At 45.4% G+C, this 27,408-nt stretch overlaps 1 protein-coding gene across 3 annotated transcripts; it reads left to right on the top strand.

The window, feature by feature from the left end:
- Positions 1-12,691: 12,691 nt before the first annotated feature.
- LOC142585098 (uncharacterized) lies at positions 12,692-26,531 on the top strand. 3 transcript variants are annotated; one of them, XM_075695612.1, is made up of 4 exons: positions 12,692-13,005; positions 20,833-20,903; positions 22,761-22,940; positions 25,407-26,531. In XM_075695612.1, exons 1-4 carry the CDS (start codon positions 12,924-12,926, stop codon positions 25,620-25,622), a joined length of 549 nt encoding a protein of 182 aa, XP_075551727.1. In that variant the 5' UTR covers positions 12,692-12,923; the 3' UTR covers positions 25,623-26,531. The 3 variants fall into 3 exon arrangements, 2 of the variants coding, with proteins under 2 accessions (XP_075551727.1, XP_075551726.1); XM_075695611.1 differs by having other exon boundaries at positions 12,698-13,005; positions 22,758-22,940; XR_012829028.1 differs by lacking the exon at positions 12,692-13,005 and adding an exon at positions 16,988-20,648 and having other exon boundaries at positions 22,758-22,940.
- The last annotated feature ends 877 nt before the right edge of the window (positions 26,532-27,408 follow it).

The following is a 27,408-nucleotide window of genomic DNA, read 5'->3' as shown; positions in this document are numbered from 1 at the left end:
CACAGGTGAGCTGGGCAAGCGCGGTCTCCGGCACTGCTACTCAATCGCCTAAAGTTAAAGGGTCCGCACTAGAACAGGAAATGACACAGATTAGAAAATGTTAGAACAGATGACCCGAGAGAATGCAACGCTTAAAGATGAGATCAAGCAGCTTAGGGCAGAAAACGCGAAGCTTCAGCAACAAAAGAATGGCAACGCACCCTCCGCCAGTACGACGTCGATGCGTAGTCGGGCTCCAACGCCCGTTCGACGCAGAAGCACCACCACACAAGAGGAGGGCGCAAGAAACGCTTGAAGAAAAGAATGTCTTTGCGATCAGCGAGGTTATGGGAAAGTTTAAAGGAATGTTCGATGGGTTAAAGCAACAAATCACAAACGTGTATGTAGAGATTAAACAACGATTCGATGGATTAGAGAATAGAGTAGCGGCACTAGAAAGCACACCGAAGGATATTACGCCGGCAGGCGCAGGACCGGTTAAAAGCAAACTGCATAGCAGACCGAATGCGGTAGAAAATAGCAAGGCCACCGGGGAAGAACAGATAAATCAACATGGCGCCGCGTAACCAATACGCGATTTGGCAATGGAACTGCCGCGGGTATCGTCGCAAGCGAGGAAACCTGCAGCAGTTCGTAACAAGTAAGGAGGCGCCAGATGTCATCGCCCTGCAGGAGACCGGGGGATCCCAAAATTATCGGGGTATAAATCTTACAGTGCTTCCGGCGAGAAGGCAACCGTCACGACGCTGATACACAAACCTATCGGCTGTCGAGCACGATACCGGTGTGCGCGGCATAGACCACGTCCTGATTGAAATAATCTCCTCCCGTAAAGAAGAGGGAAGTCTATTTATTCTCAACATATACAGTCCACCCCGACACAAGCCCAAATTCGGCCCACTCTTCCGCAAAGTGTTGAGCGTAGCGCACAAGCAGGCACTAGTCGTGGTCGGCGATTTTAACGCGCCACACGCGGCTTGGGGATACAGCATAGAGAACATCAAGGGCCGAAGCCTATGGGCAGACGCTCAGCACGAAGGACTAACGCTCATAACCGACTCTCAGGCACCAACCAGAATAGGAAACAGCGTAACCAACGACACGACACCAGATCTCACATTTACGAAGAATGTAGCAGTTTCTCAATGAACAAACGTGCAGGAAAGCTTAGGTAGTGACCACTGCACCGTCGCCACAATGATACAAGCAGGCCCAAGTAAAAAGAGGGGGAGAGAACTGAAGCTAGTAGAATGGGAGCCTTTCCGCAAAATCCGACAAGATGATGCGGAAGACACTATAACGGACATTGAGAAATGGGCAGAGAAACTGCAAGAAAACATTAAACGAGCTACCAAAACTGTTCCAGAGGAGGCAGGTATAGAGGAGATGGATAGCAGATTATTGCACATGTGGGGGCGAAAGGTAGCATGCTGAAAAGATGGAAAAAGCAAAAACATAATCGGAAATGAAGGAAGAGAATTGTGGAATTAAACAAGGAAATCGAGATATATGCAAATAAGTTAACCCAACAAAAGTGGGAAGCCATGTGCGACTTGAAGAAAAGGCAGATAGGAATGTCCAAGACCTGGAACATTTTCCGATGCCTCTTGGACCCCGGAAGTACAAAAACTATACAGACACACTCTACAGAAGGTTATACACAGCTACAACGGTACAGAAGAAGAGCTCTTTCGAGAGCTCCAATATATAGATGTACGTTGGAGATGCGGATATAGAACTACTTTCGGTTTACCTAGGTAACGAGAATCCTGATCTTGATACCCCTATTACAGAGGCAGAAGTCAGATATGAACTTACCAGGCTGAACTCGAAATCTGCACCAGGACCTGATGGGATAAGCAACAAAACACTCAGGAACCTCGACGATGTATCCATCCGAGCTCTCACGGACTACATGAATAACTGCTGGAAGCAAGGCAGCATTCCAAGTCAATGGAAATCAGCCCAAATCATTTTTATACCAAAGCCTGGAAAGAAACCTCAACTGACGAACTTAAGGCCCATATTGCTGACATCCTGCGTCGGTAAACTCATGGAACATCTGGTTCTCACATGTCTCACGAGATACATGGATGATGGAGGACTTTACCCACATACCGTGGTTGGATTTCGACCAAAGTTATCGACGTAGGATATTATGCTCAAACTGAAACATCAGATCATAAATGTGGGTGAGAAAAGTCTAGACACTAAGGCAATACTAGGTCTCGATCTAGCTAAGGCCTTTGACACCGTCACGCACAAGGCCATACTACAAAATCTCCAAAAGCAGGATGTAGGACGTAAAACATACGCGTACATCAAAGACTTCTTGACAGATCGTACCGCAAAGATTTAAATTGGAGAATCCGAATAGGACGCGCCCAAACTAGGTAATAGGGGTACCCCGCAGGGTTCAGTCCTATCTCCCTTTCTATTCAACGTGGCAATGATCGGTCTTCCTGCGAGACTCGAAAAGATAGAGGGACTCGGACACAGCCTCTACGCGGACATCACCCTTTGGGTGGCGGGTGGAAGTGATGGGCATGTGGAAGATATCCTTCAAACAGCAGTAAACACGATGGAAGACTACATCAAAGACAAGGGACTGAGATGCTCCTCGCAAAAATCAGAACGTCTGCTCTATAGACCCACATGCCGGTGTCGAAAAAGCATTAGAGAAAGGCCGGGCATTGTGGTCACAGTAGAAGGCACCACGATACCGAGAGTGGAGAGCCTGAGAATACTGGGACTCCGCATATACGAAAACGGCCATAACGGAGAAACCATTAGACTACTTGACAAGAGTGTTCAACAAACAATCAGACTAATAAAGCGGGTATCCAACAGGCACTATGGCATGAAAGAGCACAATCTCATCCGATTAGTAGAAACATTCGTAATCAGTCGTATTGTATATGTGGTTCCTTACCTCGAGCTCTACGCTGCGGAGAAAGCCAAGATAGACTGTATTATTAGAAGGGCGTATAAGCAAGCCTTGGGACTTCCGGCAAATACGTCAAACGAGAAATTCTTGGCGCTCGGCGTGCACAACACATTAGACGAACTTATTGAGGCCCAGAGAGTAGCGCAGTATGAAAGGCTTACACAGAGTTTGACGGGGAGACACATCTTAGATGACATCGGAATAACCTACGAAGCACAGCACGGAGTGCGGAGAGACATCCCAAGGACAATAAGGGAGCATCTATCAATATCCCCAATCCCCAGAAACATGCACCCGGAGTTTCACCAAGATCGAAGAAACGCAAGAGCGAGAGCTCGCCACAAAATATTCCGTAGTGCCAGGGACGAGGTCTATGTGGACGCGGTGGAGTACGCAAATGGGCACATTATATCGATAGTTGCTACGAGTCTAGAGGGTGACTGCAGAGTTAGCGGGATGGTAAAAACATGAAAGGCAGAGGTCGCGGAGGAAGCTGCCTTAGCACTGGCAATAGCCTCCACGGAAGCTAACATTGTAGTAAGCGACTGCAAGACAACCGTCAAGAACTACGCAAAAGGAAAAATCTCGCCGGAAGCACTGAGAATTTTAAACAACTTTCGTGAAGATCGCGACATTCACATTATATGGGCACTCGCACACTCCTCCCTTTCCGGGAACGAAATAGTGCACAACCTGGCTCGAGAACTGACATGCCGAGCAGGTGACACGCAACAAATACTGGGAACGGAGAGAGACCGGATGACCAGCTTTAACGAGATCACCAAACACTATAAATTGGGAAGGGCCCATTTCCCCCCGGCACACTCTTCGTTAAGTAGACGGCAAGCGACGGCATGGCGCCTCTTACAAACAGATACATATCCGAACCGGTGGTCTACCACCGCTACTACCCGGACCTTTACACGGATAGATGTAGATTCTGTCAAGAAAGCGCGGACCTACAACATATGGTTTGGACTTGTCCTCGTACACCCATACAGAATAACATAAATAAGACCAGAGGGCAGTGGGAGACCACGTTGCTCAGCTGTGCACCGGACGACCAACTCAAGGCAATCCAGCAGGCCGAAGATGCCGCCAGGGCCCGAGGGCTCGAGGCCGTCATTTAGGTAGAGAGGCCTAGGTCTCAAATCTGCTGTGCACAAATAAAATTTATTCCTCCTCCTCCTCCTTTCCTAATTCATTTTGCTTAACCTGACTGTGAAGCCTCTGTAAATAAAAAAAAATAAAAGTGTCTCTAACTGTGAGGTGATGCACAGAAAGTTCGATAGACGCTACAAATCGGTAATAGTGAGAAAGAGAAAGAAAAGCGGAATTTTTCGGCCAAGAAGAACATTTGTAGAAGCAGTAAAGAGAGATATTGACATAACCTGGATTATAATACACCACTTTTGGGATAACATATACGGGACGCAATGATACCTGAGACTTCGTAAGGCAGAGAGCTCGACCCAATGAAGCACATGGGGCACAGCCCCATGTCTTACGTCTTCTCGCTCTACTGTCTTCCCGTCTTCCCGCCTTGCTCGTAGCACAGCCGCTGGGGAAGAAATAAACTCGGTGCCCTTCCACTGTGAAGAAGGATGACCAGCGAAGCTGTGTACGTGGGACCCTTAATGACGAACTGGACCTCCGCCGCGGGTCGGCCCGGCATTGCATTATCTTCGGGATTGGTCCACGTACGGGGTGTTTTTTTTTTTTTTGCTTACAACGGCATGAAAAATTTCCTTGGAGGTAGAGGTAAACAGCGTCGCTGTAAAAAAAATCATGGCTGTCCCGTAATCGAGAGTACATGTAAACATGAAATGGCAACCGGCAAAGCAGATTGGTTGCAGATGATACTAGCCGCAATCTTAAAAAGGGTGTAGTACACGTTCGCTACGGCACACCACACCGCACCACGTCATACTGTGCACTGGTACATATCGACACTGCCCAGCCAGAAGAAAACCGGCTGAAGGCCACACGACAGGCACTGAAAGACGCCAGAAAGACAGAGCGCACTGCCTAGACAGAAGAAGAATAAATTGAATTGTCGGGTTTTACATTCGAGAACCACGATTTGATTATGAGGCACGCTGTATAGTGCGGGACTCCGGATTGATTTTGACCACCAGCGCATCTGTAACGTGCCCCCAACGCATACGATCCACGTTCGTATGCTGCTGCAGTGACAGCAGCAACTTGAAGAGCCAGCAGTTCAGACGCAAGCCACTTTTAACGCACAATTATTTCGTAGCAGAGAGAAGTAATTCATTTCGCTCGCGAGAAAGATGTCCACTTCTTTCTCCACGAGTGTAACTTAATCTAGCGGGAAGTTAAATGGTTTTGTGAGGAATTTTGTGCTCTCGCCCTTTCTTTTCAATGTGGCCGTGATCAAACGCCCTGAAAGACTGGAGGCTATTGAAGGACTAAACTACAGCATGTACGCTGATGACATCACGTTGTGGATAGCTAGGGGCAGCGATGCCCAAATAGAGGAAACCCTCCAAAGGGCTATCCAGGCAGTTGAAGATTACGTCGGACCTAGGGGACTTAAATGTTCACCGCAAAAATCGGAACTGCGTCTATACCAGCCGAAAGGCAGGGCCAGTAAGGAGGAACCGCAAATCTCCCTCACAGCTGGGGGGATCCCCATTCCAAAAGTGGACAAAATCAGAGTTCTGGGACTTTTGATTCAGGCCAACAGCTTTAATGGTGAACAATAAGGGAACTAGGCGGCTACGCACTGCAGACCATGAGGCTGATCCGCAGGATTGCCAACAGGTGGTCCGGGATCAGAGAGACGAATCTAGTTAGGCTAGTCCAGGCCTTTGTTATAGGTAGAATAGCTTATGTTGCTCCCTTCCTCAGCTTTAGGTCAGGAGAAGAAAGTGCACCAGAGGGGCCGACTCCAGCGTCCCCCGATGCCAGCGACGCTGCGTCTTCTTCCTCTGCTGATGAAGAGAGCCGCAATGGCGTCGCCTATCACGGAAGAAGACGATGAGGAGCCTGTGTTAGACGCCCAGTTTACGCTATCGCTTACATGCGCTACATCACCAAACGCTAGCGAGGACGCATATGGACGCCACCTCCGCATCCCCGAAGTCTCGGCTGGTCTGTCGAGGATCACGCCGGTTGTCAAGAAGACGACAGCACTTGCGAGTGGTACCCGTACAGCGGTGAATGAGACGCACATGCTCAGAAACGGCGTCTAAAGACGCCAAGTAAATGCTGTCTTCAGATAGTTCTACGTCATCAGAACCAACGCCGTCAGCCACCAAGAAATGCTAAAAGATGCCACGAGACACCAATACCGTGGAGGTTGTCTCCGTTTTAGAGACGTACTATCGATGGCGCCTTACACCGCTTCTGCTGCCCGTAATGGCTGATTTTCCCCGCTACGAAGCTGAGGCAGCGTGGATGGAATGACGTTTGGCGCAGACATGGCGTTCCCGTTCCTGTGCGAGAATCTACAACCGCGGTATTTTAGGAATCAACTTGCTTCTGGCTAACCTGTGTGAAGAATATGAGCAGTGCCCGTTTCGCGTTCGCTGCTGTGGTACTCCTGTGTCATTTTTTTTACTTTGCCGTGTTCTGGCTGTTGCAATGATCTGGGACGCCGTTTCAGTGCGCAACTTATACGTGGTAAGCCATCTGCCTTAGTCTATCTCTGTATTCAAATAACTTACAATGTATTTGCACATAATGACTTTTAACGCACAATTATTTCGTAGCAGAGAGAAGTAATTCATTTCGCTCGCGAGAAAGATGTCCACTTCTTTCTCCACGAGTGTAACTTAATCTAGCGGGAAGTTAAATGGTTTTGTGAGGAATTTTGTGCTCTCGCCCTTTCTTTTCAATGTGGCCGTGATCAAACTCCCTGAAAGACTGGAGGCTATTGAAGGACTAAACTACAGCATGTACGCTGATGACATCACGTTGTGGATAGCTAGGGGCAGCGATGCCCAAATAGAGGAAACCCTCCAAAGGGCTATCCAGGCAGTTGAAGATTACGTCGGACCTAGGGGACTTAAATGTTCACCGCAAAAATCGGAACTGCGTCTATACCAGCCGAAAGGCAGGGCCAGTAAGGAGGAACCGCAAATCTCCCTCACAGCTGGGGGGATCCCCATTCCAAAAGTGGACAAAATCAGAGTTCTGGGACTTTTGATTCAGGCCAACAGCTTTAATGGTGAACAATAAGGGAACTAGGCGGCTACGCACTGCAGACCATGAGGCTGATCCGCAGGATTGCCAACAGGTGGTCCGGGATCAGAGAGACGAATCTAGTTAGGCTAGTCCAGGCCTTTGTTATAGGTAGAATAGCTTATGTTGCTCCCTTCCTCAGCTTTAGGTCATTCGAGAAGAAGAAGATTGATGGCATCATACGTAAAAGTATAAAACAGGCGCTGGGGCTTCCCATCCGCACTGCAAATGAAAAGCTTTTAGCTCTAGGGCTCCACAACACTCTTGAGGAGATTATTGAAGCAGTGAGGATCTCGCAGTATGAGAGACTTGCGGGAAGTCCTATGGGCAGGAAAATCCTAGCTAGGCTAGGCATAAACTATGAGGGGCAGGAAGGCATCAAAGTCGACCTGCCGCGAAGCGTGCGGAACTGACTACTAATCCCACCACTACCTCAAAACATGCACCCAATCCATCATAAGGAACACAGAGAGAAACGGGCCGAGGCTCTTGAGAAGAGTTTCAAAAACTCGAAGGACGTGCTCTACGTTGATGTTGCAGACTATGGCAACGGCCATAGTCTGCATAGTCCATAGCATAGTCCATAGTCCAGGCATAGTCCATAGTTCGGGGATTGAAAGTCTATGGAACCGCGTATGTTCGGACCGCAATGACTTATTTGCAATGCTATCACCATTTTTCTTACACAACCGGCGATCCTTTATCGTTGGCGTTTTAACTGTGTACTCTACCCTATGTGCGATTCACTAGGAGCAAGACAAAACGTTTCCAATGCGCATGCAGCAGAATTGACTCGTATAGGGAAAGAATACAATTTATCAGATGCCTGTGTACATGTGCATGGTGCAAGTTTTGGTGCCGCATGGCAGCAAAGGCAATCGCTATGTCGTCTAAATCGAATGTATTTCTCCCCTTAATTAACAATGGAAATTGTCCAGTGCAGCGTCCTCGACATTCCCGCAGCCGCCAGCCGCATTGAAGATCATCGAGCTTTCGCGGTCATGTTGAACATCGAAGGAAGGCCAGGTGATCTTGTAATGAGGGGGGTTACTGCGCTATGAACCTACGGACAACAGAAGTAGAAGCGGACGGACGCGCGCAGTGACCCTCCTTGTTACAAGACGAACTTCAACCAGCTATAACCCTTGCAACTTGCCGCTCTAAGCTTGCCAGGTGAACGCACTGAGATGTAGAAACTAGACATTGCTTCTTTGCGTGACTAGGCGACCGTAACCGAACTAAAAGCGTCAGTAGCTACATCAGTATGTGATTATGGATGCAATATCAAAGCATGGGATACTTTCAAAAGAAATGTGGAGGTCAGCACGCATAGCAGCTAGCAGGAAACGAAAAAGACACTGAGCAGCTTTGTGAGTGCCTGAGGATAAGAGTAGTATTAGACGGTGGCTCCAAAACACAGTTCACGCCCGAGTACCCAGATCACCAGCGTGAACGATACCATAGACTTATGATCTGGTACGCTCGTACCTCTGCAAAAGCGTGGATGATGAACAGTCCAATTTCTGATCCTGAGGTACTGCGGCTGGCTCGTACTTCCAGCAGGAGGCAAAATGGCAGCTCTTTTATTGAAAAGGTTCTAATAGAAGATGGCGCATAGAGCGGTGCGAGGCGAGATATCGAAAGATTATGGAACTGCATGGTTCTCAGCTGCATTCCCATCAGAAAATATTTACAATGCGCAACTCTTAGCTGAAGAAGTTTTGGGTTTTTGTGATAACCTACCCCAAGTGGAAGACACAGAAGGCAAGAATTTATTGTCTCCAGCAAATCTGCAACAAGTTTTTGACGTTATCCTATCTATGACTAACGGATCAACACCCGGCCCAGATCGCTTACCAGGCGAATTTTACCGGTCTTGCTGTGTATAAGTACGTACTGCCTTAGTATCACTCCTTAACGGAATTCTCGCTTGAGAAGGTATTCCTGAATCTTTTAATCGGGCCGCGTGATGCTCTTCCCTAAGCCAGACTCCAACCTTGCAGAACCTTCATCCTCAAGGCCTATAACGCTGTTCAACACAGACTACAATATATTGACAACCCTTCTTGTAAATCGCATGAAGGTATTATTGCCGAAAATAGTCAGTGTACATCAAACATGTTCCGCGCCTAGTCGTAGTATATTTTCGTCTGTCAACTTAGCACATGATATCACACAATACATAACATCGCATGAAGCTTCAGGAGTATTGGTAAACTTGGACCATGCCAAAGCATTCGATCGCTTATAACATTAGTACTTATTTGAGGTTTTATGGTGCTATAACTTTCCAGAAGAGTTTGTAGTTGTCCATCGGATGTTGTACTCGGGAACAACAGCTGAGCTACTACTTAACAGCACTTTCACACCTAGGTTTGATGTGACAAGGGGAGTGCGGCAGAGCTGTCATTTGTCACTTATATTGTTTTTGATTGCGATCGACACGTTGTTAAGGCATTTTAGCGAGATCCCGCTCGAAAGAGGTATAAAGGTATTATCGTATGCGGAGGACTTTACTTTGTTCTTACAGGATGGGCAGGGTCTCGTAGGGGTATTTTATAATGACAAATAATATGCTTCAATGTCAAGGAACATATTAAGTAAGGAAATGTGAAGCATAAAATTTAGGTCGCGCTGCGATAACATTACATGGAGACATGAAACAGACCAAGCATGTACAAATACTAGGTATCAAATTTTGTGCTAGTGCACGGTGTTTCACCTAACAAGTGGCGAGGCATTGTCAGCTCCAATAAAGAACAGTCGTAAGCAGTGACTGCGTCGCCACTACCGCTGGCAGAAAGGGTTTTTTTTATTAAGAACATATTGTGCAGTAAGCTGCAATGGCCGCTCTCCCGCCGTCACCAACAGTACGCGTAAATTAAGCGCACGTTCGGCGCGCTCCCTCCCCCGTCACCGGCTTCCGTGCTTTACTCTTTTGTCGACGTCGTTTGGCTCCTTACAGTACGTTTTTTGTTCTGTTAAACTCACTTATATTCCCATGGTTGTGGCTAAAGAAGTCGCAATACGTAGCGCTGCAATTTTTGCGTCGGCCGAAATCCAGAAGAGGATGGAGCTTGCCGTGCATAGTTACATTTGGTGGACTGCTGTGCACTAAGAGTACATGCATGTGATCTACTTGATGATGATGACTACCCTGGTAATCCACTGCACCTTTACTAGCTGGGTCGTTACGGTCAAACGCTTATGCCACAGAGTCGAACTCTTATTCCACAGCTTTTTGCTACGTATACATATCCGAGGCATGAGTTTTACAACAGGACGTCTTCAATTTTGCTGTCGTCAAATGCGTCGTCTGCCAGCGAGCGCGCGTTCGTTCTGTTCGGTGCGCGGACGCTGGCGGACGCCAAGTTTTTCTCGCAGAATGTCTGCGCAGTAAGATTTTTTTATGGTTCTACTTACTTTGGCACGGCCGGGACTCTTGTCGGCCGGCACCATTTGTAGTTTTAGCCAGGTGAACTGCCATTTTCGACATTGTTTTCCAAAAGTAACACACAATTTTTTCAACTAAAGTCAACTATATGCAACATGAAGCTACGTAAAAACAATTTTATTGATATCGTGTCATTTTACGTGCGCTTCTTGTTGGTGGAGTATTGATCAGGGACCATGATAAAAAAAAACATTGTTATAGTGACATTGCCTATGTACCCAGACTTAATCGGGGAGACCGGGAAGTCTTTACCAATATAATCTCCGTGGCTTGTCTGGCGATCTCCTTCAACGTGCCAGCAGGCGAAATGAAGCAGAAACATGTAGTCTAACCGAATGGCATTTGCTATTCAGATCGTATTCGACTTCAGAATTCACTATCAAAACTTATAGAGTAGCTGTTCCCGTTCGAATGTAACGCATAACAGCACATTTAAGTCTCTAAGGTGAGGGACCGATCCAAGTGAGGACTCTAATTCCGAATCATTTTGCTGCTAGAGAGTCGTGGCTGTTGCGCACCAGTTCCTGAGAGGATTTACGCACTCGTGCTAATCGGTTCTGCTGAACAAGTTCCTAGCTGTCATTCAATACAAACGCACCATTCTGGGGCAACCTTTAAATCTACCAGCTTCAATCAGGCAAGGAAAACTTTTTTTTTTTTTACTGTCCCACCATGCACGTCTGCAATCCACTAAACTGGGTGCCTAATGTTGTACCACACTTATCTTTTTCAGCGAACACAGCTGATCTACAAATATCTCTACGTGCATGCCGTCCCTTCTTTTGCTTCGTTATTGCCCGTATGATAGTGCACCGGACAACTGAAAGCAGCCGTTCATGATACAGAAGCGGCTTAATTGAGCGGACGTAGATATGGAAACGGTGATTACATTTATGTATGAAATACAAGATAAGCGCAACATATTTTTCGCGGAAATCATACTTGAGAAGAATTTCGTTCGTTTACACCTTTAGAAAAAACTCCCGAGGACGCAGCTACCTTCTCTCTTCTGTTTTTTTTTTAACACATTCTGGCGTTTTACTTCTGCGGATATGATTTTGAGGCACCCTCTTAAGTTCTCACCACCTGGGGTTCCTTCTTTCACCTGCTTCTAAATAGATATGCACGAGTGTTTTTTTTTTTTTTGTATTTCGTTCCCATCGAATTCCGCGACCTTGTTTCAACCCGTGAGCTAGGGTTCAGCAGCGCAATGTCACATCCACTATGTAGCCACTAATAGAGCTACCGCGCCACTTTTTTTTTTTTTATTGTTAAGCATGGGCTGGACAAAAATTTCACACGGCTTACGGGCCAAATATTAGCACACATACAATGGCCAACTAAAACTGTTTTCGGCACCCGAGGTCATACCGCAATAAAAAACCCGTACCAATTACTCCCCATTCTTTACGCGAGCAAGACAGAAACATGGTTGAAATGTTTCACTGCAGTTTTTTTTTCTTTTTCTATACGAGTACTTCCCGTAAATCTGAGCACAAGGCGCCGGATATGTTTTATGTTTGAAGCGGCAAGCAGCAAGTTTACATATGTTTTAGCGTCTGCGTTTCGCAATACCTACTCATGGACAACTATATGCGCAAAAATACAAGAGAGATACATGCTGCTTGAAGAACAAGAAAACGTTTTTGTTCTTTAAAGGAAACCGTACAATAACATATAGCAGAATGAAAGCCGACGCTGCGGCCGCAATGCACACGCAATCGCCGAGTGGCATTAAAGAAAAATGAAATAAAGGAGGGAAAGAAAGGCATCCATTCCTGAGGCATGAATACATCTCATATGCAATTATGAACACCGTTTGAGTTGTCTGAACGCGTATACCAGCGCACGAAGTAATACGAACGACCTTCCGAAAAGTATCGCCAGCAGTTTCCAACGGCGCGACCTTGATGCGGCCCAATCCACTTCGATCGCAGCGCCGCCACAGTATCTTTCGTCGTCGGCGCGTCACTGCGAGGCATGCGCCGCCCCCACCGCTCGTTCCACTGAACCATATTCTAGTACAATCTAGTTACACCCAAGGAAAGAAGCGCTCCTACCGTCCAACCGCGTGAAAAAAAAAAAGAAATAATAAGCAGCAGAAAAAGCACATAAGAGCCGCGATAGTCGCGCCGTAGTTGTTCTGCGGTCGTGCTAGGTGCTCCGCCATTCCAGTCAGTTCCTCCTCCACCGGCGCTCGCCTTTCTCCATCCGTCAACGCGCTCTCCTTACCGTCTCACATCGGGTCGCTCGCGACTAGAGTATTCGAGAACAATCTACTCGTAACATCGACGCATCGGAGGAAGCACCGCCATGAATACAAACAACGCGGCGACGTCGGCGACGAAAAGCAGCGGCAGCGTTTGGAAGCTCAAAGTGGAGCATTTCAAACCAGGTGAGGCGGCTAGCATATTAGCTTGATGTTCTAGTCGTTGGTTCTAGTTGCCTTCGCTTTTGCACGGCACTCGAGCGTGTTCTTGTATTCACGTGTTTATCTGATTATGCTTATGTAACACGTTTCTCGTGTGGCAGTGCCAACCGTGCGGAAAGCTCAGTTTTTCTTTTTCCTTTCCTGATTTTGTTTAAGCTGACTGTGAAGCGTCTGTGAATAAAAAATAATAATAATGAAAGTGCCTCTGTGTGAAGTGATACACGGGAAGTTCGATAAACGCTACAACTCGGTAATAGTGAGAGAACGGAAGAAAAGCCGAATTTTACGGCCAACAAGAACATTTAAAGAAACAGTAAAGAGAGATATCGACATAAGCTGGATTATGTGACAGCACTTTTGGGATAACATATATAGCTCACGCCGATACCACGTCTTCAGTGGCTTTCTTGATGACCAACGCTGGAATTATACGGCAGACATCTGTTATCCTTGTCTTTATCTAATCTGGCGTGCGTCTTGAACATGTAAGCATGATTTTTCACATAACCCCACAGAAAGAAACCGAGTGGAGAGAGGTCAGGTGACCTAGCCGGCCAGTTTACAGGCTCGTGCCTTCCAATCTATTGCGCATGAAAAGTCGCATCCAGCCAGTTTCGTGCTCGGCTGCCGCAGTGTGCTGGTGCTCCATCTTGCTGATACCGCAGAAGTGAAAGACGTCACAGCGGGACTTCGCTGAGAAACTCGTTCACCACTCCTTCAAGGGTTTCGTCCACGTAACGCTGCCCACTCAGTGTGTGATAGAAGAAGGTGAAACTGATTATAGCACCGGCGTAAATTCCGCACCCCACATTGAACGACCACTGGTACTGGTGCCGATTGCGCTTTACCCAGTCTGCATGTAGTCACTCCAATAGTGTGCCTTGTGCAAATTTACTTGTGCGTTTCTGTGAAAATTGGACTCACCTGTGCACATGATGTTGCTGACAAAGTTCGGTGACTCATTGGATTTTGTGAGGACCCAGTTTGAGAAATCTAGACGATTATGCAGGTCCCCATCTTTCAAGCATTAGTGTTGGTTAAGGTGGTACGGGTGAAAGGCCGTCGTTTAGAATCCTCCAAACTGATGACTTGGAAATTGGCACCTGGGCGACCTCGTCCCGCATGTTAGCATGAGGGATTGAGGCCGTAAATGCTAGAGCATCTGTGCGTAGGCTAGGACCCAAAGTTGGGAGTCCCACGCCGCTGTTTCTTGAAGCTGCCGGTTTCTCTGATGATAGTTTCTCTGATGATGATCATTTCTGATGATAGTTGGCGCGTTCGGTCTACCTCCACACTTCCATGACTGATATATATTTGCGGCCTTCCTCTTGTTGTCATTTGCAGCTCCGTCATTTGCAGCTCCCAAGGCAAATTTGCCTTCTGCTCATTAGAGATAAGACATGGCAACTGGGACGAAACAAAACACACCTTTAAACATTTGCACTGACGTTGTCAATTCCCTTTTGTGATGATAGGTTCTGTGACACAAAAAAAAAATGAATAACCATCTGTGCACTTTAACTACGCTAACACAACAGCTATCACAGCTTCTTTCCAACTAACACCAAACGCGACGTGTTGCTTCGGCCGAGGCGCGGCAGATAAGGCACTAGCTCGATCGCGATGTTTTTCTTTATTTCTTTTATTTCGTTCTGGCTAACTCAGAGGGAGCTTGTTCGAGGGCGTTGCTTTATGATGCGGGTGGGAGCGCAGTCACGTGGTATTTTTCGTATTTCGCGGGGTTTATCTACCGTCGGAAAAATTTAGTACGTAATTAGTACGTCGCTGAAAATACCACACTTAGATGTCCCTTGGCTGTGCCTACAAATGTCTCACTGACACTTCGATAATTACGATATTACGTCTTTAGTTAGAAAAGTAATTACAATTGCCTAAATAAATCTCAGTAATGAAAAAATTACTGGCAGCTAGTCTGCTGCACCGGAAACAATATGCACTTGGTTTTCTTCGAGTAACGCAATTGCTCTTTTTTTTTTAAATTAAGTACATAATAGTTAGCTCGGACACCCTGTATATATATATTACCTCTGCGTACAAGTGACGATGTTTCCATTCCTAATGAATAGTGTAAATTATGAGAAGAGCTTTTTTTTTTTTTCGTGAGTCATTAGCATTGCTTATGGAAAGAGAAGCAATACTGAGCCACATATCATTCACGTGCATTTCAAACGCCGTTGATAAAAGACTGCCGAAGAGGTCACTGAAGTCTGCAGGCTTTTTTTCATGGTCTCAAAAGCACGCAAAGCAATTTGAAGCGAGGTGAACATACAGCAACACATTCATTCTCTAAGCATAGGCTATCCATACGTTTAGAAACAATCTTTAATTGGCTACCTCCTTCTCTTTCAAAAAAAATATAATAAATTTTGTACTTTGTGTATATTATGTATTGTGTATGTGCATGCTGTTTACAGTGGGAATTTAAAACAATACATGTTGAAGTGAGAAAATACGGATGAGGCAGCCGCCGCTGGTAATGCTAATGCGCTGGTTCTCCTTCCTTAAAAAAATTTCAGGAAGAAAGCAAAGTATGAATTAAAATCTGTGCACGTCCGCGCCAACAATGATACAGTAAGCTATTAGGCTCAATAAAATTTTAAGTTAGAAGGTCGAGGCAAATCAAAAGAAACCTCAAATGATCTGGGTAACAAAACTCTGGCAATGGCGCGATAGCGAGAGGGCGGAGGAGGGGGTCAGAGACGGCTCGGGCCCCGTGCCAAAACCACGATCCGTTTAGGAAGGATGCCGTAGTTGTGGACTCCGAATGAATTTCCAGCACCTCGGGTTCTTTACCGTGGACCTAAATTTAAGTACGCGGGCGAGTAATTACCAAGCGCTGCTGAGCTCGTGCTAAGCAGCGCTACGCCATAGTAACTAAGCTACCGCGGCGGCTACCGAGAAAGCATTGCTTTAGAAGGAAGCAAATTCACTCAATTATAAGGCTCGAGTAAACGGGCTTTCTTCTTTTCCCGTGGTAGCGGTGGTGACTAGGCTAAGGTCGCAAGATATAAAAAAAGAAAGTTAGGCTAGGTTAGCCTGGCCGACTTCGCCGGCAAACAAAGTTGTTTTGCTTCATTTCGCAAACGCTATGAAGCCACGCGCGGTCACGCGCAGCTGACGCACCGCGTCGAAATGCGACACAGATATGCGACACTACCGAGATAAACGGTAGCCAGCCACAACGCTGTGTGCAACGTTTCTCGTGCGGAGACTCGCACGCAAACGCCTGAGATGTAACCCGCCACCATTTTACAAAACCGTACACTTCAAAATTAAATTATGGGTTTTTACGTGCCAAAACCACTTTCTGATTATGAGGCACGCCGTGGTGGGGGACTCCGGAAATTTCGACCTGCTGGGGTTCTTTAACGTGCACCTAAATCTAAGTACTCGGTTGTTTTCGCATTTCGCCCCCATCGAAATGCGGCCGCCGTGGCCGGGATTCGATCCCGCGACCTCGTGCTCAGCAGCCAAACCTTACACTTCAGAAGATCCTGTTATTAGGTACAAAACATCCTCGACTACAGAACTGAGGCGATACGCACAACTGAACACAGCACACTAAGGCGCCAGGTGTTTTTTGTTCTTACCGCATGCGTGCATGTGTGTGCGCGGCTGAGTGAGTGTGTTACCGCATTCTTAATTTTTTTTTTCTAGGCTAGGCGCATAATTATAGATCTCTTTTGAATCAGCTGTATAAATATAGATGAGAGATATCAGACGATAAAGCGGTCCTGACCACCGACAAAAATCAGCGCTTCCACTGACGCCACGGTCTCTTTCTTTTTCTTCAATTTATTCATTCATCGCTTGCAGCAACGGCACTGGCACGAACTCCACCGGTAATAGCAGAAAAAGGCTCCGAAATTTATTTGCACATTTAAATAACCAGTTACACGGCCGTTTCCGTGGACTACTGTATGCCTGAGCATTTGATTTCGTGTTTTACGAAATTTCCACCGTCCCGATAGCGAGAAATGAACTATTTTTACAAGCCGACCGAAAAACAATCACCGACGCTGTTCACGCGCCTACGTACCACGTTCTTGACCATTCGTAAGCGTTCGCCTAAACAACGCTTCTGCCTCACTTCGTAATGCGATTTTGCGGCGCCTACACTGCCTACACTGCATTTGCAAGTGTCCACGTAGGGGCACTGGTGAGCCGACAGGCTGACGCAACTAGCACGCATCGTTGGTGCTATCGCATTCGCTGCAAATAGACAAGATGTGACTCATCTCAGCCGCGCCGACGGCTTCCTCACTTTCTCCACCCCCCCCCCTCTCTCTCTCTCTCTGTCGCGGTTTCGTTCCGACGCGATCAAACCGACGTACACAAGCAGCACGAGCTGCGCTTCCAGACACGCCCGCCACATTTTTTTTTCCCGCCAAAAACGCTCTTAGCCACATCGCACGCAGTGATTGGTTCTCCGTTACAGACGCGGCGCCGTCACGTGCAGCCGTTTAATCCCAACGATTGGTCCCCGCCACACATCCCAGTTGCGTCAGCTTCGGTGTGCAGTGTGCAGCAGGCGCGTCTACGGTGCGCGGCATACAGCTAGTAGATCATTTGCGCGCGCGTTCGTCATGTCGCGACTGGAGCCCGTGAACGTGAAGCGAAGTGGATCTCCCGATGCCGAATGGGGTATGCTAGTTTGTGCAACGTTGTGGAAGTCGAAGTTTTATAGCCATATTGGTGCCGCACTGCGACGTGAATTTTTTGCTCGCCCTTAGCGTTTTTTTCGAGGGGCTGAAGAAACATTTGAAATTACCTGCACTGAGAAATAACTTCAAATGTGAGGTTAAAAACTCTATAATTATTTGTGTGATGTGTGTGAAAATTTATTAAATTTAATTGCACTTGAACATATTTGTTATAAAAAGTTAGAACATGCGTAATTCTTTCCACATCGTTTGCCATACCTGTAGGCTAAGTTTGTCGGCTCTTTACAAAAACTGATATGGGCGTCCGGCACAAAAGGAATGCCTCTGTATCAGCAGATTTTCACACTGTGCAAGCTCAGGCTAACTCCACATGTTGTGGCAGCCACTAAAACAGCCAGTGTTGGAGGTGACTGAAATTTTCATGCATAAAATTAATGCGCCCGTGGGATATGTTTCTTACAGTGTGCAACCTCATCCAAAGCTCCTTGTGCAGAGTGCTGCTTTGTGAGTCGGAGATTTTCACGAATGAACGTGGTTGTGACGTCATGTCGGGTCGTCCGACATGACGTCGCAACCACGTTCATTCGTGACAATCTTCATAGCAGCGGAATCGCGTCATGAGGCTACAGGGTGTCAAAGGCGTGTTATGATTTGTAGTAAAAAATAACACATAATTTGCATTCGAGCCTACGTGACCTCCATATTTCTTTCAGGTTACTAAGAAAAAAAGTGCGAAATGTGACGCTTTGCGTAAGAAGCCGTTAATATTCCGTTATTCCGCTTGCAGTCGGTCTCGACATAAATAATTCAATCTTCATTTAGATGAGGCTTTAGCTTGGAGCTAACTACGACTTACTTATTCAGATACTCGTCAGATTTAGAAATTCTCTCATTATATACTGACCGGAGCTATTAAAATGAATTTGCTGCATTTGGAATGGAAAGGTAAAGTCTACCTATCGCAGGAAGCTCAGCCGTGCTTCATAGTTTTTACAAAGCATTCATGAGTATATTGGTAAGGTTTAGGAAAAAATTAAAGCACAAATTTTACAAATCCAAAAGTCAGCCCCAAAAGGAATAGTGTTAGGCACATTTCTGTGAACTAGGTCTGGTAGAGCAACTAAAGTAGACAAATGCGATTATTTACTTTACAACATACTGCCACAATGTTTAGGAAGATGTTGCAAAAACCTGTACTCGCAGATGGAGGGTATATATCAAGGAAGTGCATAAAGCATCCATTTTGTCTTCTTTATAATATGTCTGAATAGATAGTGCAGCTTCTGGAAGTGTGATATTGTTTCCTGCTGCTTATTTAAAGGGATTTTTGCTTGATCCTGAAGCTTCTTGTTCTTTTTTTTCAGTTTTCAAGAATGTCTGAAAGAAAAGAAAGATTGATGGGCTAAACAAAAGAAAGCTCCCTACAGCCCGCAGATTTTAAGTTTTTCCTTATAATGCAGCACACCTGCGGTGCAGCCGATGCAAAGCAAAACAATTATTCTATACTCATCTGCTCGTATAGAGATGGCAGCTCGGTAGCTAGAAGTGTGCAGTTAAATTTATAATCTGATTCGATTTTCGACGTAACGCTCAATCCGCACTCAAGTCAAGGGAACCACTCAATTTCTTCAACTTATTTTTTTTAGCAATGTGACACTTTGCGCAAGCATCTATAGAAAGAACATGTTTCCCCAGGCAAGCATATTAAGCCAAATTCTAATGCCTTCAGAAGTGATAATTCAGTGTTCCTTGATAAGATGTAACCATACTGGGCTGTACTTGCTGACAGGTGGTTCCGAAAAATAGGAGCCCTCGAAATTTTCCATGTTTCCACCGTAAGGATGAACTTGCTCTTCTTTTTTTTTTTTTTCCTTGAGGATGGTATCAATGGATGTTACGTTGGTCGCAGACGTACGGTGTATTCCCAATGCTTCTGTGCGCAGGCTTTCGCAAGTGTTATCCTTAAGATATAAACAAAGCTTCAAAATCAGAAAAGTCAATCAATCAAAACCGATAAATGCTAGTTACTTCTGTGAACAATGCAGCTTCAATGTTGTCAAAAGCCATTACGAGATCAAGCCCCGGTCACCTCTGTTACCTTTCTGGGCCTGCTGGCAAAAATATGGCTCGCGCTAACCACCTAGGGGGATGAGCCAACAGGACAAAAAAAAGATAAGTTGGAACGAGATTCAAGCTTTGCTTGAAGTCAATGAAAGACAGTGTCTTCCTGAGTGAGTTGGGTGCAGGGTGTATGAACGATATAATTTATTTTGAGAGCTGCCTAGGCAACGTTTCATCGTCGTCAACTAGACGTGAAATCGCCTTCCAACTTTTTGTCAACATTTAGCATCGGCAGCACCAGCAGAACAATCCCCACGATCAAGATTGTCATCATCGGTGGGGCTCTCAGAAGAAATTATATGCATAATGGTCAATGTCACCATCACCATCAGTTTCGTCACATTTTGTAGATTGTGCTATCTCCAGGATGGGCCCTCGATAGAGGCTAGAAGCGGAGGTTAGAAATAGACGTACCCGATAGGGAAAAGAGGCGTCAACTCGCCAAGGAATGGTGTCTTCTAATTGTCAACCCGCTTTAGCGTGTCATCCAGCTTTGAACTCATTGACTGCCGACCGCAGCAGGTTGTGAAGCAGGCACCACTGTCATTTCGTGAACGACTTCTTTGCGATGCACACAGGATCGTCCTCATTCGCTACACTATTGCCTGTTGCGCACATGGCATCCAAAATATGCGCATAGACTCCACCGCCTTGACAGCAGATGTAAGACGAAAGGTTAATAAAAATTACAAACAGTTGGTCTAATGCGCCACGACTGCTATGAACTTGATGTCGAGTATGGCACAAAGTATTGCAACCATTCTTCATCTGTTCCAGATTTCACTGTGGGTCATGGCTGACGTAAGTTCAATGACACGATTAGACGGAAGTGGGCTGGAGACCTAGTAACAAAGCACTTTTGTTTTAAAAAAAATGCTAGTCAAATCTCTGTGTCATCAGTCACAGTACAACCGGCCAGAAATAATGTGCGGCATTTCTTTGCCTAAGCAATAACATGCGTTATTGTGTTCCTGCTGTCATGCAGTTGAGTTCCCGCTCGACGACACCGGATCCAGTCCATTGCAAAATTGGTCTCCTTCCCAAGTACAAAACCAGGTACGTAGAACCTTCTTATCCTCCACTTCGATATTGAGCATAAAGAACCAACTCTAAACGTCTAATTTTTAAGTATAGTAATATAAATTGATGAAATCAGTTTACTTATTGGTTGACTGTTTAATTAAAACGTCATAATTAAACGTAATCAAGATAAAAATTATCGCCCATTGTAAAAAGCCATTTTCAAATCTTGCGGGGCAAGAACAGATGCTACTGAAAACTGCCTCAAGCCAATTGCTAGCTGGTTATATGTTGGCAAGAAAGACTTTCACACACAAAAGAAAAAAACGTGCAAATACCGTTGAAAAGAAGCGGAGACTGAGATAGTTACAAGTTTCCAGCTGGTGGTTTATTCAGCGCACACATAGAACGAGGATCAGTTAAAAAAAGTTCACCTGTGAATTAAAGAGGCTCTAATTTCTAAATAAATTTCTAAAATGTCCTCTATACAGCATTCCTTGTTTTGTCGTCATATAGGTTGCACTTTAAACATTTTCCTTCTATTTAAAGCTTTTTAGAAGTCCGTCTTTTGTACAGTGGCAGCATATACGAATATAAAATGAGCTAATCAACTGGAGCAGAAACTAGAGACCGACTTCAGTGGCTATTGGCTAACGCGTCAACATTAAATTGTTGGGGGTCACGTTACTGGACTAGTCTTCATCATAATCGTGTTCATTATCATATATATCTCCACTACAGGACAAAAACCTCTCCCAGCGATATTAAATTATTCATGTGCTGAGTTCGCTGACCCCCACCTCGCACGTGCAAGTTTCCTAATTTCATCAAACAACTTATTTCAGTGCTGTCCGCGACTACGCTTCCGCTCTCGTAGGCGCCCATGCTCTAATTTTAATAGACGACAGCGTTTTGACCAACGGACCTACACGTCATGCCCAACTCTATTGCTTGTTCCCAATGTTAACAAGAATATCGGCTACCGCCATTTGCTCGCTAATCCACAACACTGTCTTCCTGTCTCCTAACGTTACGCCTTTCATTTCTCGTTCCATCGATTTCTGGTGCTCGCTAAAGTGCAAACTATAATGAATCGACACAGTGGCAAGGGAATGAACAAAGGAAGAGCACATTACTTTGTGTTTATTTTTTTTTTCTCTGTGTGACTGTGTCCTTGCACTATATTATGTCCCTTACTTCGTGGCTCTTGGTAAACGTGACCGATAAAAAGTATGGCCTCCTCACAAGTCTGCTCGCCACGGTGGATGCAAACACCAGAGCACATCTCCCTGCGCTTTGCGATTGTCATGTAGTCATCATCTAGTCATCAATATTATTGCATCTATTATTTATTATTACACCTGCTGTTCTTTTATTTTATCGAATGGCAATATGCACCGCTTTGTTTGGACCATAAATACATGTCTTCAGAGGTCGAAAACAAATTTTGTGTCAACATTCCTTATGTGAAAAAGCAAAAAAATTAAGAAAATGAAATTTTTAGCGAGAGTCCTGTGCGACTGTCAAAGAATACTCTTCCATGCCTAATTTTCCAGGACGTGTTGGCATCATTCCCAACTTTGCTTAATACTTATCGTCATTTTGAAAGCAACCGAATGCGAAATTTTATGACGTCAAATAAAAAATTCGGTAGCTTAAAATAGCGATTATCGAATGACCAGATTTCGCCCGGCAACATTTGAGACCCGCAGAGGCGTCACCATCTCATGAAAGGGGCCACAAATACAATACATTATTACTTCTAATAAAGGCAACAAATTTCGCTGCTATTGCTATGTCAAATATATATATATATATGCTAGCACTGATAATAAGCACCTAGACTTTTTTGTGTGTGTCTGTAGGTGTTATTATTTCTGCTTCTCACAGCAGCTGGATGAACCTGTTCAACCCCTGGTGCCGTCAATAAGTGTATACAATGAGAACGTCCACTACCATATCTTCACAAACTGTACCATAGAAGAGCGTCACAGTCGGTCTCCCTACCGCGCTGCACGTGATCGCAGCCCGATCAACGAGCGTCGAGCAGGAAATTCCAGGCGTCGGACTGAGGTGCGTCGTCGAGCCGGATCGCGTGGTAGTTACTGCAGCGCGTCGTCTGCGCACTGTCTGCACATGCCCTTTCTTGCAGTCAGCGCGCCTTGCTGCTTTCATTTAGCCAGCAAAACGTTAATTACTCGGCACGTCGCAATCAAACGCGTTGAGGAATGTGACTAAAGTAGCTGGACCTGTTGTGCGGAAGAATAGTTTGCTTAATCAATTGGCAACAAAAAAAAAAAAGAACTATGGTATTTTCTGGTCTACTTGTATAGGCTTAAACTACTTTTACGGGTAGTGATCCACCCGCACTGCGTTACCCTGCAAGGTAGAATTTTGCTTGAAATTTATTGGCATCGCCAAGACCCCTGGTCGATTATTACACTCGATATCATTAAAGTTTATTATGTGACTTCACTGTGTATTTTAGCACGGTAAGAATCTGGAAGTGCACTTCGACCTCTTTCTTTATTTTTCAGACGTGCCTATTTTATTACGAAATTAAACCTCGTAAACATACACTGTAGCTTCATATTTATTGACTTATACCTCACAGACTCCGAAGAGCACTGTGTGAGGGAGGCATGACAATAGAAATACAGTACAGAAATAATAAACCATGGTTAGGGAATCGCTATATTCAGTATGGCAGAAGTCTGAATTTCTAGGCCCTGTTATATTCTGAAGAGTCGGCGTTGCTTAAAAATCGAAGGCAAGCTAGAGGTTTCATACGACTATATGAAACGTTGCTCTGCGCAAAACATTTTATTTGAAAGCGTCTGTTCGTAGGAGAAAACAATGGAAACTTTTGCTATATTTGTAGACTATACATTAGAAATTGCGAATTCAGGTAAATTTTGCTTTGAATGAGTGCAGTGTGTGCTAACGATTCCGGCGCAAATATTTTTCATCTGGAGCTTGTCCTGCATTTGCTCATTAAATATCAATTTTTCTGTCCGAGAAATTTCCATCAAGCTCCGAAAGCATTATATATCAGCCAAAATAGATGCCTAAACTGACTACCAATCTAACCTGAAATTTCTCTCGTTAGCGTTGGTACAGAAGAATAGCTGAACGCGGGAACCGGGACAAACACAGCCACGAAAAGACACACACAGCATTTAGAATGCGGTAACTTCCCGTGTGTAATGTGTCCTTTATTTTTTATAGTTTGTCTTTTTGTCTGCGTTTGCCCGTGTTCCTGCGTCCACTATTCCTTTAGGCCATAGATCGTGAACGAAGAAACCCACTTCGACACAACTGTATTTTTCATTTCATTCATTTGCATGTTCAGTGTCAAGGCATTGCATGGAGAAGTGGTGGGGGGGGGGGGGGGGGGTTGTTGTTTAAGGGCTGCAATAAACTATTTCAATAACACACACACACAACATCTGGAAAACATCACAAAATATTTACTAAGGAACAAAGCCTTACAGTAGATATAAGTCGCAAGTTGACTGCAAAGTAATTATACGTTAAGTACACATAATGAGGACAAAGAGTAAACAGGTAGAGTGCGTAGTATGTGATTTATGCTCATTCCGCGATGCACCAATGTTTAGTGCGTGTCACGACGGATGATCATTTAAGATTACACGAAATATGTTGATTATCTTGTAGCCATTGCTTTGTATATTCATTGTATCTTCAGTGTAGTTATAAGTCCTAAATTAAGAACGTTTTGTGAACTTTATGCGGCTATTACTCGTGCATTAGTTATGGCAATGAGGGATCTTATAAAATTTAGGCATCCTTAATGATATCATTAGCTCATAGTTATGATTACTGCATGAAATGGTATCAAGTATAGCTACAGACCTTTAGCTCGCCTTCGATTTTTAAGTAACGCCGACTCCTCAAAATATAACAGGGCCTAGAAATTCAGACTTCCGCCGTACTGAATATAGCTATTTCCTAACCATGATGTTGGTCAAGTTTGTTTGTTTTGCTAAAGGTGGATACGAATGCAAATGAAGCATAGACAAAATCTCTTCATTCTGTCTGCAGTGTTTAAATTGCTCTTTTCCTATCTTAGCACATTTTTTCAGCTTATTTCAGCTAGCAGTGTAAGAAACAAGTGTGATGAGCACAAATGTTTGCACCCGCCGTGCTTGCTTAGTGGCTATGGTGTTGGGCTACTAAGCATGAGGTTGCGAGACTGTATCCCGGCCACGGCGGCCGCATTTCGATGGGGGCGAAATGCGAAAACACCCGTGTACTTAGATTTAGGTGCACGTTAAAGAAACCCAGGTGGTCCAAATTTCCGGAGTCCCCCACACTACGGCGTGCCTCATAATCAGATCGTGGTTTTGGCACGCGAAACCACATAATTTAATTTTAAATTTTCGAATGTTTGCACCGTGGGCAAACCAGGGTACTATATGGAATGACGGTTTTCTCCTTTCGTCTCTCAGAAGTTAAAAGAGAGACCAATGCCTGCGTTTTTCAGACTCGCATTTTACTCTGCATTTTTTCCTCCAGTTTCAGATTATAGAAGATTCAACACACTCGACAACCAGACGAGGAAATATGGAACAGCGCACGAGCGAACGTGAGAACATTGCTCGTCGCTGGGAGCATGATCGCTATGACCCCGGTTATGGACACGGTAGTCACCGGGGCACCCCCCGTCGTCGCCAGGAAGTGCTTCGCGAACGAGTTACCGGCGCATGGAATTCTCCTAGAAGGCAGTATTAAACCGCCTACGGTGATATGCTGTTTAGAATTGAGCAACGCGTTAGGTGGTGGTGGTGAGAGGACTTATTCAGGAAAATACAAGAGTTGACACCCGAAAGGGGGTGGGTACACCTAGGTGTGCTTCCTAGTTATAAGTCTTCGTCCTAATGACACGTTGCCTCCGCTACTGAAGCAATCAGTTTAGACAGTGACGAATTGAGTGATGTTGCAGATGTCACAGTTTAAGCGACGTTACGGCTCTCGAAGCCAGATAATTCTTTCGATCTGCGTCGTGTCTTAGTGGTATTGCTCCTCTACAAGGCGCCAGTGGTAATACGAATCGCTGCCTGGTGCACAGCTTTGCTTTCTTCGTTCGGAAGATCTTTGTTGTCGCTCCTATAGGGATTACTGATAAAGCAATGCTTAAGACACAATTGGGAAAACATCACTGCTGTACGTCAACAGCAGGTGCTAATGCAATAATCTAGTAATGAAGTTCGACGTTCGGAAGTAACATACGGTGCATGATAGACACCGTAGCGCTTGAGTGGACAGCTCTGGACTATTTTGACCTCCTGGGATTCTTTAACGAGCATGTAAAGCCGAGTACACTAGGCTTTAGCGTCTGGCCACAGTGAGAATGAGGCCACGGTGGCCGTGAATTATACCTGAAGTTTTGTGCTCAGCATCTCAATGTCGTCACTGCTGAACGAGCTCGGCGGATTGGGTAATATGAGGTTGGAATGAATCGTTGTGTAGGAAGCATGCAGAACACGCGAAAATCATTCACCAGGCCCGGTGAATGTGTTTCTTATTGAGATACGGCTCGTCAGTTTTGGTTTTGTGTATATTGGTATTCGCAATTCACAGTGAATTGTCATTGGTGCTTCGAGAATGCGGTACGTTTCAATAAATGTTTTTTTTCCTCGTCACATGTGTCAATGTACTACTCATGAGCAAACTTGTACAGACCACGGGGTTGCATGCCAAACTAGAGTTACTGTTTTATCGGCGAGTAGGAACGTATTTTCTCGAACGTGCCAATGCTTTACACCGCGAACAGCCAGCGGACTCCGCACTCCGCAATGCCGGCACGCCTAGGGACAAGCGCCTACAACACGCCCAAACCCTCTCCGTAGTGCCTAGGCAGAGTCATATATATTCAAGGAGCGAAAGACCCCAGATTTTTGTCTCTTGCGCCTGCTCTTACTCGCGCCTGCACACAAACAGCTGGCGATCCCTCAAAGGAACGTCTCGTTCCGTTTCAGAGTGGGTGCGGCAGAGCAGGCTGGTTCACCCGTCCTCCGTACATTGCAAGTTCTTCGGCTATTGCTCGTCTTGCTGCCTACTCTCGCTCCTTTTGATGACTCGGCCAGAACGCCTTGCTTCTGAATGCGACGTTATACTATCGGAAGCTCTACCCACCGTGGTTGCTCAATGGCTATGGTGTTGGACTGCTGAGCACGAGGGCGCGGAATCGAATCCCGGCCACGGCGGCCGCATTTCGATGGGGGCGAAATGCGAAAACACCCGTGTACTTAGATTTAGGTGCACGTTAAAGAACCCCAGGTGGTCGAAATTTCCGGAGTCCTCCACTACGGCGTTCCTCATAATCAGAAAGTGGTTTTGGCACGTTAAACCCCATAATTTAACTTTTTCTTTTTATCGGAAGCTCCTGCAATAACATGCTGCCGACATGATGCTGCTACTTTCATAGAATAAAGTGTCGATAAACTGTTGCAATCTTTCTTGCGCAAGAAACGACACTGATATGGAAACCGTGCTTGAATGAATGAATTCGATTGGG

The sequence above is a fragment of the Dermacentor variabilis genome, chromosome 6 (genome assembly GCF_050947875.1).
Source record: "Dermacentor variabilis isolate Ectoservices chromosome 6, ASM5094787v1, whole genome shotgun sequence".
NCBI classification, from domain to species: domain Eukaryota; kingdom Metazoa; phylum Arthropoda; class Arachnida; order Ixodida; family Ixodidae; genus Dermacentor; species Dermacentor variabilis.
Note: the sequence above shows the minus strand (reverse complement) of the source record. Positions and strands in the feature narration are given on the sequence as shown.

What these genes read in the sequence shown, in the direction of transcription:
- LOC142585098 (XM_075695611.1), top strand. Translation starts at nt 12,924, where the DNA reads ATGAATACAAACAACGCGGCGACGTCGGCGACGAAAAGCAGCGGCAGC. An exon ending in AGTGGAGCATTTCAAACCAG is followed by an intron (nt 13,006 to 20,832) that starts GTGAGGCGGCTA and finishes GCTGTCATGCAG; the next exon opens with TTGAGTTCCCGCTCGACGAC. An exon ending in CTTCCCAAGTACAAAACCAG is followed by an intron (nt 20,904 to 22,757) that starts GTACGTAGAACC and finishes TGCTTCTCACAG; the next exon opens with CAGCTGGATGAACCTGTTCA.